The sequence below is a fragment of the Microcaecilia unicolor genome, chromosome 4, assembly GCF_901765095.1.
Source record: "Microcaecilia unicolor chromosome 4, aMicUni1.1, whole genome shotgun sequence".
NCBI classification, from domain to species: Eukaryota; Metazoa; Chordata; class Amphibia; order Gymnophiona; family Siphonopidae; genus Microcaecilia; species Microcaecilia unicolor.
The window spans coordinates 288675170-288692158 of record NC_044034.1 but is presented as its reverse complement, the minus strand read 5'-3'; the positions used below and the strand labels follow the sequence as shown (position 1 = coordinate 288692158).

At 43.4% G+C, this 16989-nt stretch overlaps 1 protein-coding gene across 2 annotated transcripts in view; it reads left to right on the top strand.

Annotated features, from left to right (window-relative positions):
- CNNM3 (cyclin and CBS domain divalent metal cation transport mediator 3) overlaps nucleotides 1–16989 on the top strand; it is a 120009-nt gene that overhangs the window by 82655 nt on the left and 20365 nt on the right. For both annotated transcript variants that reach the window (XM_030201664.1, XM_030201663.1), the window contains exons 6-7: nucleotides 6144–6274; nucleotides 15999–16134. In XM_030201664.1, coding sequence (XP_030057524.1) covers nucleotides 6144–6274; nucleotides 15999–16134 — 267 coding nt within the window. The remainder of the gene's footprint in view (nucleotides 1–6143; nucleotides 6275–15998; nucleotides 16135–16989) is intronic.

Below are 16989 nucleotides of genomic sequence, written 5' to 3'. Positions count from 1 at the left end.
TGCTATCGAAAGCTTTTTCCATGTCTAGCCCCGCTATCACTTCATTCCCCACTGTTCCTTTGTAAGTGTGGATTGCCGCCAATGCCCTAATAAGATTCATTGAGGCGTACCGGCCCGGGACAAACCCCGCCTGATCCTCCAGTACCACCCTAGCCAGATATAGATTCATTCTTCGAGCTAAAATGGCTGCTAGGAGTTTAACGTCCTGGTTAAGTAAGGATATTGGGCGGTAAGACCCCACTTGCCCTGGGTCCTTTCCTGGTTTAGGTATTAATATAATATGCGCCAGGTTTTGATTATGTTGCCCGTCAACCCCTCCCCCTGATAAACCATTAAAGAAGTCAACCAATGGTCTAGTAATATCTGCCATTAAAATTTTATAGTATTCAGGCCCATACCCATCCGGGCCTGGGGCTTTGGTCAGCTTTAATGCCTTGATGCCTTGCATGACCTCCTGCTCTGTTATAGGGGCGCTTAATCGTTGCACCTGATCTATGTCCAGCTGAGGCATTTGCAGGCCCTCAAAGAATGCATCCCTCTGTAATGGGTCTAACTCCCGCACTGCATATAAAGATTGGTAATAGTGAACAAATTGTTTATGTATTTGAGCTTCTTCATGATATACTGTGCCTGTGCTATCCTTTATTGATGTAACAATCTGTCGTTTTCTGTACGGCTGCACTAGGTTTGCCATAAGCCTCCCCGCCTTGTTTCCCCATTGAAAAAGTTTGAATCTCTGAAAATATATGTCCCTTTCAGCTCTGGCATTAAGCAATTGATCAATATTTTGCGAAGCCGACCCAGTTTCTCCCTATACTCTTTATCCATGCTGCCCATATGTTGTCTACGCACTTGCTGGTACTCGGCAGATAGTGATAACAACTCTGCCTCTGTTTTTTCCTTTTTCCCAGCACTGTAGGCCAAGATGTGGCCTCTCAATACTACCTTGGCCGCCTCCCAGTATACAGTTGGGCTCACCTCCGGGGTTTTATTATACCTCTGATAATCTGCCCACTTCTCTTTCAAGTAGGCTTTAAATGCATCGTCCCTGTATAGAGTGGGGGAGAACTTCCACACCCTCTCCGTGTCCCCCTTAGTATATTCTATGGAGTACAAGATAGCTGAATGATCCGACAATGTGTTGTCCAGTATGTGTGCTGCTTTTGACACCGGGAACAAGGCCTGTGATACAAGAAAGTAATCTATTCTAGAATACGAATTGTGCGGAATGGAGAAGAATGTAAAGTCTGAATCATAAGGGTGTAAAATTCTCCAAACGTCTACCAACCCTAATTGGTGTATCAAAAAATTGACTCCCTTATGATCCCACCCCCTATTTTTGGGTTTACTTGGTTTACAATCAGTAGTTGGATCTGCAGTAATATTAAGGTCCCCCCCCCCCACCCCCCACCCAATATTCTCTGGTATTCCGGGTATAACGCCATCTGTGCCACTATATCTGAGAAAAATTTATGGTTGTATGTGTTTGGGCCATATAAGTTGCAAAGACTGATCTTTCGGCCCCATAACTCACCCAACACTATTACATACCTTCCCTCCTTATCTTGTAATACCTTGTGTATGGCTAAAGGCAGCTGTTTGTGTATTAGGATAGCAACTCCCCTTTTCCTGCTATTAAAGGATGAATATGCCACCTCTCCCACCCACCCTCTCTTCAGTTTCACATGCTCCGAGCTAGACAAATGGGTTTCCTGGAGAAAGGCGATATCTGCCCCCTCCTTTCTCAGCCAGGACAGTATTTTAGTACGTTTAACTGGGGGAGTGAATCATCCACATTCAAAGATATTATCTTCAAATTAACCATTTCCCACTCTATAGTCTGTAATCCTCATGCCGGCCGCTCTTCTTTTTTTTTTTTTTTGCTCCCGGCGGGCCTCCCAGCTGGACCCACCAGAAACACTCTGCTTCTGTATTTCGGTTTCCATCAAAGAACATCCCCATCCTTCCCCCTGCAGGCAATTTATCCCATCTCCCACCCTACCCTTTCCTCCCCCTCCCAATTCTCCCTTATTGTCTCCTTCCCCAACATTCACACAATCCCTATCTTCTCTCCCTCCCTGCCCTCCCTCCTCCCCTCCAGAACCCTTCTGATTCCTCCTCCTCATCATCCTTCCCCTTCCCACCCTCATACAGCAAGAAACAAACATCAAATTCCCCCCCCCCCCGACTTCCTTGCCCAAGCATACACCCCCTAACCCCATAACTAACCCCCCACAGCAAAATCAACAAACCACAACCTGTATACATAACGTTCTTACAACTTGCTGAAATTATTTTTGCTCAAGAACTCTGCACCTTTCTCCGTGACTCTGGACCATCCGCCACTACGTCAGTTTATCAGGACCATGCTTACTGCAGCTCCCACTCGCTTAGTTCCAGACTTTGTAGGTGCAATGTCCATGATTATATTCTATTAGTAACATTTTAACATGTTTGGGAGGCATGAATTTTTTCTCCTTACAGCTCAGACCTGCGCCCGACATATTAAATCCTTTTCCGGAGTGTCACTTTTTTTTTTTTTTTATAGCAGTATTGCCCCCTGTCCAAGCCTTTCCAACTAGGCTCATATTATGCAAACAAGGAAGAAATTCAAAATTAAGTCAAACCATTATGTCCCCTTCGATCTGTCCCTTGGAGAGATGTCTCCCTCATTAGTTATTCTCCTGCTGGTTCCTCTCTGTTCAATCTCTCCATAAATGCTTTGGCCTCTGCCGCTTCTTGGAACATCAGGGATTTCCCTCCATGCCACACTCTTAACTTCGCAGGGTAAAGGAGTGAGAATCTAATGCCCTTGCTGTACATCTGGGAGCACGTGGGAGCCATTGCTCGTCTAAGCTGCGCCACCGCCAATGAGTAATCGTTGAACAGCAGGAGTTTATGACCATTGTATTCCAGTTGCGCTTGTCTGGATCGCCCCTGCTTCAGCAGCGTTTCTTTCTCTCGCCAGTTGGAAAAATGTGCGATTGCTGTTCTGGGTTTGTTATCGCCTTCTTTCCGGATCCCTATACGGTGCGCACGATCGCACTGCCAGGCGCCTGGTCCTCCTCCTAGGCCCAAATGCGTAGGGAGCCATTCGCTGAAAAATTTGTAAAGGTCTCCCTCTTTCACGTCCTCCGGAAGCCCTACAACCCGCAGATTATTGCGGCGATTCCTGTTCTCTTGTTCCTCCACTTGTGCTTTGAGGGCTGCCGCTTCTTTATGCAGGGCTTCGATCTGTGCCGCCATACCCGTTGTTGTATCTTCTTGGGCGAGCACACGCTGTTCCACCTCTGTTAGCCTGCGGGCCTGCGTGTCGAACTTCTCATTAATTTCCTCGACCGCAGAATGGATTTTGTTTAGGCGATCCTCCAGCGCCGCAGCTACTGTTGAGGAGATCTCTTTCGCCCACTCTCCCGCGTTTTTCTCCGGCCCAGGCAAGGATTCTGGAGTCATCGCCATCTTGGCAGCCTTTCCCACTGGAGTGCACTTGTGTTTTATGGCGCCCTGATTTCTAGTGGGCATACCGTTCGTCCCCTTTCACCAGTTGCGGTCAAATTCGTGCTTCGAGTTCTCTGACCCTTCGCGCTGACTCTGGGACCTTCGGGGTGAAAAAAAGGGTTTCATAAAGCTGATTTTTGCAAAGAAATCGGGGGAGCTCTCCCTTCCTGCTGCTGATCAGGAAGCAGTCATCACGTGACCCCCCCCCCCTGCTGCTTCGTTCTAACCCGGAAGCGTCTCCTCTCCCGAGCGCCCGCGTCCTGCCCCAGCAGAAACAGGAAGTTGTAATAATGGGGGCGGGATGCTGCAGAGGAGACGCTTCCGGGTTAGAACGAAGCAGCAGCAGCATGAATCGCTACCGCTGGTCTGTGCTGCTGCTGAAATGGGAGGATCGTGGCGGCGGTAGATAGGTAGCGTCTGGGAAGCGCTGCAGTGGGACAGAGGGAGGCAGATGCAGGATCGGGGGAGCTCAGCCTGCTCCCTCTGCTGCTGTTCAAACGAAGGTGCTCTGCTGGGTGGGCCTGAAGGCCCACCCGTGGCTACGCCCCTGTCCTCAACTCTATTACCCCTTCCCCTTCTGTGTAATTGCACACTGATCTCTCCTACTTCCATGTACTTGATTGTGCTGGATTGATGTATGCCTTTTCAGACTGATGTAAGCCACATTGGGTCTGCCCGTGGTGGGAAAATGTGGGATATAAATGCTAAAAATAAATATGATTATTTAAAGTGAAATGAAAAAATGTCAGTACCCTGCCAGCCTACTCTGGTAGGGAGGCAGTTTCCAAGCATTTCTTTGTCTTCAGTTTCAGGAAAGGCTTGCTACATGTTAAAACTCCCACAAAGATCTTGATATGGTCCTTGCGCATCTATTGAAATCACTGTATGAATCAAGGTACTTGACTGTAAAGATCGGTTTCCTCACTGCAGTCATTTCAGGAGGCAGATTAATGAGCTCCAAGTGCTGGTCACCAATCTACTATGCACTTTGTCCAACATCCAAAATTTTTGTTGAAGGTCATTTTGAATTTTCATTTAAATCAAATACTCAAATTTCCAAAACTGCATACAGTACTGGCATACACCTGAATACAGGTGGCATTATATCTGCTGAAATATACAGGAGCTTTGTCCCTGTTTGGTTAGGACAAAGAAACTCAGAATATCCATACAGCTCCTTTGTCTATTATGATCCAGTTGGACGCTTTATGAGAAACACTTATGGTAGGCAACTGGATCTCTGGTGGATATCCTATAATAGACTGGACTTTTCCTCCAGGATCTTGTCCAGACATTTAAAAAAAAAAAAAAAAACCCAGATGAGCTGTTATCACATCCTCTGGCAATGAGTTCCAGAGCTTAACTATTCGTTGAGTGAAAAAATATTTCCTCCCATTAGTATTTCTATATAACTTCATTGAGTGTCCCCTAATCTTTGTACTTTTAAAAATCGATTCATTTTTACCTGTTCTACCTCAATCATATCTCCCTTCAGCCGTCTCTCTTTCAAGTAGTTTTGGATAGTCAGTTATTAGAAATATACTTAAAAGCAGTGCATTTTTTTCTAGCAAAAAAGGTGCCGTTACTCAAATGCCAGACCACCCTTCAGGGGTGGGGTGATTACTGAGGGACCCACCCCACAATAGCCAGGCCCCTTGCAACCAGTCACAGAATCTATGACAATGCAGAATTGGTGTGTAGAGCCTCAGCTCTTTCATTAAAACTTGGGGTCCATGGGTCAAATTTAGCACACAGTGGAAAAGGTGCCGGTACTCAGTACCCCCTCAAAAAAAGCCCTGCTTAAAAGGCAGGTGATTAAACTGGTCCTGTAGTTGCTCAAATGATTTTTGAGACATGGGATGGAAGGGGGCATTAAGAGAAGTTAGTTTGGGAGGCCCATCATGTGGAACTGTTTGTTCTGTTTGTGGAGAAATCAGAGTTTCTTATTTATAATTGATGATCTCCATAGACAACAGGATTAACGGTTACACATGTCTCTCCCATCTTCCTGCAGTTCAGTCTTTTTTTCACACTTTGCATACCGTTAGCTTTGTCACAACGAGGCTTTACTGAGAGCTGTTTGGTACCGTTTCTATTCATGTGTGGAGCGGTGTGGTAGCTGTGTTAGTCCACTTTTAAAGGTAATCAGTAAAAATAAAACATGGAAAAGAAAATTAGATGATACCTTTTTTTATTGGACATAATACATTTCTTGATTCGCTTTTGAAGGTTGTCCTCCTTCGTCAGATCGGAAATAAGCAAATGTTGGTAGATGACAGTATATATCCATAAGTTTGTTCATTTGCTTTTTCATGCAGCTGAATGTGGTATCTTCCATCTGGAGTAGAGGTGTGGTAGCCATGTTAGTCCACTTTTAAAGGTAATCAATAGAAATAAAACATGGAAAAGAAAATAAATTATTCATGTGTGAAAACCACCTAGGCTATTCTAGCCAATGAGCTGACATTCTGTATAAGGTACCTTGCAATGATAATCACCCACATGTGTGTGGGACTCTTAATCCTGCTGTCTAATGAAGATGTAATTATAATTAAGCAATTTTTTTTTTTACTTTATTAGCATAAATGAACTCGCCTGACTTGGGTGATGGGGTAGTGAAGTAACTTACTGATAATTCTCCACAGTTCATCAGTCTCCAGTATCCAGTCTGCGATTGAATCGGCGTGACCAGGTTGACACAGCGGATAATGCAAACTATGCCCTGTACTGTCCAGATTACACGGTGCGAGCCTTGACAGACTTGCAGCTCATCAAGGTAAGACACTAGGTTACCAGGGCAAGCTGGAGAGTATTAATAGTGAAGGAAAGGGATTGCGTGGGCCAAGGATACAAAGCAATCATCTTTAGGATTGGATGACCCACAGATGTTCACAGGGATACAGTGCTTGTTGCTTGTAGGACTTGATGACTCTGGAGAGGGCACAGGGATTCCATGTACCCTAGTTTTCACAGCCCCCGTCTAGTCTCTCACATAGCTGCTGAAAGGGGGGGCAGGGTGGAATTCCCCGTGCCTCTTGGGGGGGGGGGGGTTCTCTCTCTCTCTCTCCTGATGGGTCCCAGGTGATCATGTCCTGACAGGAGCAGGAGAGAGAGCTCAGGTGCCGGGCCCCCCTTGCATTGCCTGCCTAGCAGATGCTGGGCCCTCAAAACTGAGCATGCGCGACCTGAGGAAAGCAACCGCAGGGGCAGGCAGTGCTGGGCAGAGGAAGGAGCTGCGCTGCCTGCAGCTGTCGGGGCTAGCCAAGGTACTGCAGGTGGGAGGGAGGGGTGGTGATGACGATATTGGGTGGGGGGGGGGGGGAGGCGGCAATGACTATTGTGCCCCAGCCCGGCTCAGTCTCTCGGCGGCCCTGGTCTCTCATGCTGGTCTACCTAAGCCACTGCCTTGGATCTGAATGTAAGCATGCCTTCTGTGCACTTAAACACATACTATTCCCACTCTACTACTACTGTTTATTTCTTTAGGACTACTAGACATCTGCAGAATTGTAAAGATACAGTACACTAGTATATGTGGCCACCAGTATTTGGTTACTACTGAAACAATAGCAGGTTCCTCTATGACTCTATCTTTTCACTTCAATATGGAGTATGCTGCTTTTCTACATACCTGATGATAAACGATAGTGTGAGTAACAGGTAATGGACAGAGAAATGCAAAGTAGATAAGACAGTCCTTGGTCTGTGGAGCTTACAATCTCTAGACAAGGTACACAGAAGATAAGTAAGTTTCAGGAAATGTACTTTACAGTAAGCATGATTAAAATCAGCACAACAGTGATAGATGAGAACTAGAGTATGTACTATAGTAGAATGGTAGAAAAAACAGTCAGCAGAAAAGGAAACATCATAACTTTTACAATTCAGGTTTATATACCTCTCATTGCACAACTAAAATCTGTTATGTAGATATGAAATCATGTAAAATACCAGGATCAGAGCAGACTGCCCCTGTGCATGGGAGGAGCTGTACCAGTTCCTTATTAGCAGCATCAAAGTGTGTTTGAAGCCAGACCAGAGAAGAATGTGTTTCTGTTTTCCCTAGCACAAGCTGTAACCCCATTCTTCCTCACAGTCCCAAGATAAATTATTAACACTGCCTTGCTACTAGGAGTTTGGTCTTTCTGTGTGGCTCTTCTATGGTGGAATTCATTATCATATTTATTTATTTATTGGGACTTATTAACCGCCTTTATGAAGAGATTCACCCAAGGCGCAGTGTTCAGCCGGTACAGTTTAATATAAAACTTACAATTTTGTTAACAGCATAACAATAGTAAAATAACCAAGAATAAACATAAATACAATATGAGATGAGAAATGAGTAATTAGTTAAAAAGCTTTAGGCTGTTCATGGGCGCATTTGGCTGAAATGAGAAGTAAAGTGGTGATGGAAATTGCAGCTACCTCTCTCTCCTCATGTGTTTTTGTTCTTATAATCAGTGTTTTCCCTAGACCTGAAAAATTAGAATGCCCAGGGAATAAAATCTGGAGTGAGTTCAGTAAAGATAAATGACATTCATTGTACCCAATTTACCAGATATTCCGCAGACAATGTCAAAAGAACTCAAAATAAAACCAAAAAGCTAGTACTGCTGGGAAGACTCCATTATTAGAGGGATCAACAGCTCCAGGGACAGAAAAAGATTAAATGTCTCCTGGGATTCTCAGTTAACAGGAACAAAAATCAAATTTAGTGACATCATTGGAAGAATATAAAATTGATATCCATCTGGGAACAAATGATCTGGCTAGAAATATCATCTCTGCAATACAGAGATTTCCAGATTCTGGGGAGAGACTTAAACCCATAAGCAATACTGTAGCAGTTTCAGAAGTTCTATTTGTTCATGGCAAGGGAGATGAGAGGGTGCAATGCACAGCCAGCTTCAAAATGTGGCTCCAAACCTGGTATAACCAAGAAAATGTTAGATATATAGGTGGTTGGGGCAATAGATGGGAGAATAAGAAACTGTACTGTAATTATGGATTGTATGTTTCAGTGGCAGGCAAAAGGATCCTAACTGGGGAAGAAAAAAAATCATTATGTGGATATATGTGTAAACTAGAAGAAGGGATGACAGATGGAGAAAAATTTGAGAGAGTCACTCCCAGTATAAACATTATAGTGGTAAAAATAACAAGACATCTCAACAAATGAGAAGAGGTGACGAAACTAAAAACATCCCAAATTATAAGCAACCATCTAAATACTGGTGGGAGGATATGAGCATGAACGCTCATAGTTTAGTCAGTAAAATTCCTCATCTGGGAACCCTAATGATGGACATGGACTTGGACATTGTAGCCGTTAAGAAACGTGGTTCAATGAATCTCAAGAATGGGATATCGCTATAACTGGCTATAATGTATTCAGGAGAGTTAGAGATGTCAAAAAAAGAGGAGTAGCTCTTTATGTAAAAGACCATATTAAAGCAGCTGAAATGCAGGGGGTATGGGGCAAAGAGGAAGCTCTGTGCATTGTTGGAAAAAGGAGATGGCACCCTTATTCACTCGAGCTCTGGAACTCGCTACTGGAGGATGTGATAACAGAGGTTAGCATACCTGTGTTTAAAAAAAAAAAAAAGGTTTGAACAAGTTCCTGGAGGAAAAATCTGTAGTCTGTTATTGAGATGAACATGGGGGAAGCCACTGCTTGTCCCGGGATTGGTAGCATGGAATATTGCTGCTGATTGGGTTTTTGCCAGGTACTTGTGACCTGTATTGGCCACTGTTGGAAGCAGGATAATGGGCTAAATGGACCATTGATCTGACTCCGTATGGCTATTATGTTCTTAGTGTAGTTTACAGACCCCTGACTCAAATGGAAAAACTGGAGAGAAACTTAATCAATGATATTGTAGAAGTGGGAATGAAAGGGGAGGTGTCAGTACTAGGCAAGTTTAATCTATCGGATGTGGATTGGAGTATCTCATTTGAAAATCTGGAAAGAAGTAGAATATTGGATGCCCTATGAGGGGTTTTGCTTAGACAGTGGTGAAGGAACCCATCATGGAGTAAAATTTGAGCTTTGTTACTGGATTTAATACTCACAAATGGAGAGTGTGTGTAGTCTCATCCCTTGCCCCTGGGGAGGGGAAAACACTTCAGCTCTAGTGGCTAGAATAAGAGAGATTATCAGACTTAGATTTGGTGCAACCAGTAAAAATCTTTATTGGTATTTCACTAAGCCAATACAAAATAATTGTTCTCTCTGGAGCAGGGGCGTAGCTAGGTGGGAGCATGGGCCCTCACAGATTTAGTCCTGGCCCCCTTCTCTTTCGCCCCCCCTCCTGCTCCACTGCAAGGTACCTTTGCTGCGGGGGTCCCCAAGCCCCACTAGCTTTAGTCTTCTTCAGCGCCGGTCTCTCTCCGGCGCGTTCACTGATCTGTGCTGAGTCCTGACATCCAGCATGTCCTGCACGTTTCCCTAAGTGAAACTGAGCATGCTCAGTTTCACTTAAAGGAACGTGCAGGACGTGAGGACTTACAGCACAGATCTGCGAACGCGCTGGAGACAAGCACTGAAGAAGACTGGCGGGGGTTGGGGACCCACACCAGCAAAGGTACCTTGTGGGGGTGGAGGCGGGCTAAAATGTGCCCCCCCCCTCCCCACCACCACCTTGGGCTCTGGACCCCCCTCCTGCTGAGGTCTGGCAACGCCCCTGCTCTGGAGTAGTTTGTCACCCAGTAGCCAGATGGCACAGACTGAATAACAAAACCTGCTCAGCACAACTTTCTCATTTATCATATATATATATACTGTTGTAAGTTTTGTTTCTCCAAAATCATGTGATTTCTCCTAAACCTAACTTGCAGTTCATATATGGATTTTCCTGTTTCCTTCCATTACACAATATAGTAATATACAAAAATGGCAATTTCCTCTATTGTATCATCTCTCCTTCTTGTATTCACATGCAAACTTTGTGGCCATTGGCTAATCCCTTATCAGTAAAGCGTTCTTCCAGCGTGGAAAACCAGCAAACAAATTAGTATGAAACACCTGATGTCCTCTCAGAGCACATATTTCTGGTGGAACATATTGGACTTTGCAGGGTCCTCGGTCTCTCTTCACCATCAAAGATTATATCCTTGTGCATCTGCCATATATGGGCCGCATAGCCTCAGTTCCTTCTAAGTTTCACCTTGACATGTGGCCAATACTTTCCATGTAATGATAAAGCACTCTGCTTACATGCAGCTGCAGGAAGAAAGTAAAATTATGCTGATGACAGCAAATCTAGGAAATCTGAGGGCTAGCAGGGCCATCTTACAGGCCTAATATAGGAAGGAATATACAGGTGGTTCAGGTTTTATGTATTTCATTTGGTTAACTGCCTAATGTCTGGTGGGTGTGCACACCTGGGTGACACTGATCGCTGTGTGTTATAGATATAAGAATTAAGGTGAGGTCTATAAGAAATGCAACAGATCTTTAAGGAAAGTAAGTAAAAGCCAAAAGGAAAAGTAAACCGATATAGTTCTCCAAAGAGGTGGCTACAAAAATAAAGGAAAAAAGGTATTCTCAAAATGTAGATGAACACAAAAGAGAAACACAAAAAAGAATACTGCATAAAGCTGAGAGAAATGAAGAAAATTCAGGATAAAAAAGCACTTGCAAGAAAAAATGGCAAAAGATGGAATTACAAACCTCTGATAACTTGTAGATAAAAGTGAGTGACAATCAAAATTACTCAACAATTCTGTTTGGTATTCATGGGTGAAAAACCTGGTGAAGGTCCACAGATCTTTTGATAATGAAACATATGGGGATAATGTAGATACCGTACCATTCATGGAAGAAAGTGTTTACAGTGTTTAACCATTTGGTTAAAACAGAATAAGCTTTTGTAGAACCGTTCAAAAACAGAGATGATAGTAGGAGGAAGTGATAGGAACAGTTTATCTGTGCAGATTGATAATGCTGATCATAAGTTAGCTGATAAGGTTTATTGCTGAGGAGTAGTAATTGATTTTGAGCTGTCTAAAAATGCATATTAAAACTGTAGTGAGTGTTTTTTCAGATTTGTTTGTTGTCGAGATTAAAGCTGATTATACAAGCTGAAGATTTGATGACTGTTCTGCAAAGCTTAGTTTTATGAAAATTGACTATTGCAATACAGTATTTGGGATTACCTAGATCTACACCCTCTCCAGTTGATGCAAAATTAGCAGTAAGGTTACTTACAAGATCTGCGCATTGGGAGCATATTTCTCCATATTTAATTCAACTTCATTGGCTGCCAGTGGAATTTTAGATACAATTTAAATTTATTTTGCTGATTAACAAAGTTTTGAAGTAGGGTGTCCTTTATTTGAAGATGGTTAGATCATTAAAATCAAAAAGAACTGGTTTGTTGAACATCCCCTGTCTTGAAGACAATATACATTTGCAACAAAGTAGATGATGTGCTTTTTCAGTAGCTGCTTCTAGTTATTGAAATGACTTCTCTACCCGATTTAGGTTAAATGAAGAGACAGGTTTGCTGAGGAAGTTACTTGAAGCTTGCTTATTAGTAAGGCTTTTGGACAGTCAGAATCATAATAGATATTTGTTATAGAAGGTGAGCTCTGTCGTGATTTTAGTACAGATTTGTTTTAAATGTTTTTTATATTGGTCAATGATACATTGATGTTTTTATGTTGATGGTTATGTTTCTTTAATCATAAGTAACCTAGATGATAGGTTGACAGCATATAAAAAAAAAACTTGCAAAACTGAAGGCAGACAAAGCCATGGGACAGGGTGAGATTCATCTCAGGATAGTGAGGTTTTGGCAGGTCCTCTAAAGGATATATTTAATATATCCTTGAAGACTGAAGAAGTGCCACACGATTGGAAAAAAGCTGATGTGGTCCCTCTTCACAAAGGCAATTAGAGAAGAAGTGGCAGTTAGACCGGTGAGCTTTTAGGAAAGGTAATGGATAATGCTGAAGGAAATGATAGCTTTCAGATCTTAATTCATTGGATTGTAGAGTCAATATGGCTTTACCAAAGGCAAATCATGTCAACAAATCTGATTTGACTTTCTTGTGACTGGGTGACAAAAGAATTGGATCAGGGGCATGCACTAGATATGGTCTACTAGATTTCCTCATTGGAGGCTCATAAATAAACTGAGCGGCTCAAGGATGGGGATCCAAGGTGGTAAATTGGATCGGAGATTGGTTGACTGATAGGTGGCAGAAGATGGTGATAGATGGAATTTGCTGTAAAAGAGTAGTAAGAGTGCTTCAGGGATCTGTTTTTGAGCGATGTTGCTGAAGGATTAGAAGGAAAAGTATGCCTTTTTGCAGATGGCACAAACATTGCCAACAGAATAGACATGCTGGAGGGCAGAAATGTATGAGAAGTGACCTACAAAAATTAGAAGCTTGGTCTAATGCTTGGCAGTTTAGCTTTTTTAAAAACTATTTAATATGACAGGCAAGAGATCAAAGACAATGAGAATGACCGTTAGCAACAAAATATTCAAACCCTGAAAGGTACACAGCAAGTCAGGATAAACAGAGTTCCACTTAATGTACATGACACACTGTTCTTCACATCATTGAACCTGCCGTTCTCGACTCTTCCATTATTTGGCTCAAACAGTATTGTAAATGTCAATTTTTTCTCTGACAGAATAATTTTTCAGGAGCCACTTAAGAAAACTAGTGTATCAGAGAAGGAGTCTCTTCCTAAAATGCTGCAATAGTATATCGAGCAGTATAAATTAGATGACCAGCCAGCTCCTGGTCTCCCCCTCCTCTCCATCTTGCAAATTTGTATTTCTCCAGTATCCTAAGAGACAGAAGAGGGGCCAAAGTGAGAGGCCTGTCAAGTATCCTCTGAATCTCCCTATTCACCTGTTGCCACAAACGAGGCACTTTCAGGCAGGACCACCACTTACAGAAAAAATCACCCTGGTCCCCATAGTCCCATCAACACAAAAGCTGTCCCAAAATACTGGCATAAACAATGGGGAGCAATAAGTACAATGTGATAGTTTAACCATTGGACATTCCATCCACCCACTGGCACACATGGAGATTTGATAGGCCAATCAGCAGAAGCAAACGCAGGCGCTAGTGGCTATTGATGCTGTACTAGTGCCCGCGTTTGTTACCACCCCATGATCAGAGCCCCCGAGCGCGTGAAACAACAAGCTCGTGGGCTCTGACAGCAAGTAGCATGCAAATGCAGAGGTATTTTCTTATTCCTCCCCAATGATCAGCGGGCAGTGTGCCAAACATTAGTGCACTTCCTGCAGCAAATCCTAAGGCAGCTCAGAGCTGGTGTTGGGTTTGCAGAATGTTGGGGAGGAATGGTGAGCCCTGTCCAGCATGCTAGCAGGCCCCAATGGACCCCCCTTGCAGAGGCCCGTTAGCCCCCCCCCCCCACACACACACACAGGAACCCTGACGCCCCTGACCCCCTCTGTCAGAAGTTCATGGGGGGGCTGGAGATCCAGTGGATCTGATCATAGGGTAAAAATGTGGGAGGATTGTGCCTGAGCATGTACAACCCTCCCTCACTTGTTTGACAGGTCCAGGCTGTCTAAAGCCTCAGACCTGTCAAATACAGGGGCTGGAGGTCCGTGGGACCCCCAGACTCCATGCAAATCAAGGCCCTGGTGGCCTAGTGCCCTCCCCAAACCTCCCTCCTCTTGAACTTGGGGGGACTGAAGGTCTGCTGGACCTCCAGCCCCCATGTTGCTGGCTTGGTGGGGGTGTGGGGGTTCGGGGAGGAAAGAAGAACCCAAATTATAGCTATGTGATGCAAGGTTTATCACCCTCCTCTCACCTATCCACCGCCATCCTGTTAGACTATCTCTGAAATGCTTTGATGTTCCTATGCATACCTCCTACCCATCCCCACCCTGTTAGACTGTCAATGAAATGCTTGGAAGTTTTTCTTATATATACTGTCGTCTAACACATTTGCTTATTTCCGATCTGACGAAGAAGGGCAACCTTCGAAAGCTAATCAAGAAATGTATTAAGTTATGTCCAATAAAAAAGGTATCATCTTATTTTCTGTTCCATGTTTTATTTTGTTTGATTTCTATTCACTCAACGTGTAATTAAACTCTGGAATTCGTTGCCAGAGAATGTGGTAAAAGCAGTTAGCTTAGCGGGGTTTAAAAAGGATTTGGGTGGCTTCCTAAAAGAGAAGTCCGTAAGCCATTATTAAAATGGACGGGGAAAATCCACTGCTTATTTCTGGGATAAGCAGCATAAAATGTATCATACTGTTTTGGGATCTTGCCAGGTACTTGTGACCTGGATTGACCACTGTTGGAAACATGATACTGGGCTTGATGGACCTACGGTCTGTCCCAGTATGGCAACACTTTTGTACTTATGTACTTCGTCTACATTCTTGCACTTTGCCAGTGCCTCCACTTCGTTTCTTTGCTAATACATTTCTGACTTTTCCTGCTTTTCTTTTTCTTTCATCCTTGTTAATGACAATATTAAGAGGATTGTGTTCTCTTTTCTGTCTATGCTTCACTAACAGTTTCATTCCCTGTGGACTTTTCTGGTTCTAGCAGATTTTGTAAGTGGGCTCCGGGCTGAAGATTCCGCTCTCTGGATAGGCTTTGGGAATAACACTGTAAACCCTTAGGCAACAAGGACAAAATTCTGCTCTTCTTGCAGTGCCTGGTTGCTTGTTGTAGAGTAGGAGGAAACATAGTTCCCTTTAAGCTGCCTGCATGTGAATGCCTGCATGCCATCACATCTCCGTGTGCACATTATTCTGCAGCAGTGCACAGAGGATGCCAGTTAATCAGTCTGTGGAGAGCAGATAGTTGGCAGTTCAAGCCTCTGCATGGTCTGGGACTTGGTCCTGCTGGCCTGACCATGGCTCTTATCCTGCAGCACAAGTTCAAGCTGCTGCTGGCCAGAAGCATGTTGAGAGAAGAGGCTTCTTGGAGTCTGTCATACCTGCCCCAGTTCTTTAGTAAGTGCAGGGAAAGGAGGAGGTGGCTAGTGGGTTGAACTCCAGCACACAGCAGCTCCAAAGCCCCATATTGAATTAAGTTAACCTTTTATTTTCTGAGAGAGCAGGAATAAAGGATACAAAGTGAACAGGAACTGTTAGTATCTGTCTCTCCATTGTTTTGTAAACTGCTGACTTCTTCTTCAAGAAATGTAAGATCTTAAGGTTTGCCCTTTTTATTTATAGTATACATTGAACAGGTATCAAGCTGCTATTTCAATTAATACATATTCAGATGTGTTTTATAATGAATTAGCTCATTGTATAATAGTAAGTAGCATTGACAGTGCAATGTAATGTAACTTAAACATTTTTGCATGCAAAGAAAAAGTTTTGCTCACATCAACTTGGTTCTTAAAGGGAACAATTGGAGAAATCCCTCGAAGTGGAATCCAGACTGTAGGGGATTGAGTATGGGGTGGGTCAACAAAGAGTAACATTCCAGATCTTTTTGGGCTTGTAATACTACTTTGGCATTGTCTGTCTGCAGGTCACGAAGTTACAATATTTAAATGCACTCTCAGCCTCAAAGGTATGCACCTCCCCACAGTCTGCGGAAACCATTGAGCTGAAAGTTCTGCCCAACAGCCAAACAAAACTACTGAACGAGAAAAACTCGGAAGCAGGTAATGTTCAGGGGCAGGCAACACTCTTTGGATGATCACTTCTGTTCTTCAATTAGATTGTGCTGGAGAGGAAATTTGTTGTGTTTCAGTAAAAGGCACATTGGCATCTCTGTATTTGTGTGTTCTTGTATCCTGCACAAATGGGATGAGGATACTTTTAATATCAACAGTTTTGTTTTTATTCTTTCTTTGTAATCCAACAGAAGTTGGAAAGAGTTATACAAAAGGATCAAGAATGTCTGTGTCTCTATCTAGGGGCAAAATAACTGCAAAAATTTAACAGAATGAGATGAAATTGGAAACCAATAAAAAGACATGTTGAGTTTGTTTGAAAATGGGCCAAATTGGAATGAAGAGTCCAGAGAAATACCACCCCCCCCACCCCCCAAAAAAAAAAATGGCCTAAAGGATTTCTACGAGAGGAGTTTCACCACCTGTACAATAGAAACTTCTATATATATATAGTGAAATATAAGTTAGGTAATTCTGCCTTTCAGACTGCCTCACCCCCTAAAACTACAACAACTAACCCTTGCAACTCTCCCACCACACCACAAACTTGCCCCTTCTCTCAACAGATACCCCCCACAACTAATCCACCACTCTGAAAACATCCCCCAACTCCTAAATACTGTCCCCCACAACTGTCCCACCACTGCATTGACTGGTCCTAATTCCATAAACAACATCCCTTCCCTGCAGATTTTTCCCCTTACTCCTACAAATTGCCCCAACATTCCCAGCAGCCCCACAGACATAACACATGCAGATCATACTCTGGAAAACACAACAGACACATACACACGTTGGAAACAATTCCTTTATATATGGTCTGCATGTTATCCTATTTGTTTT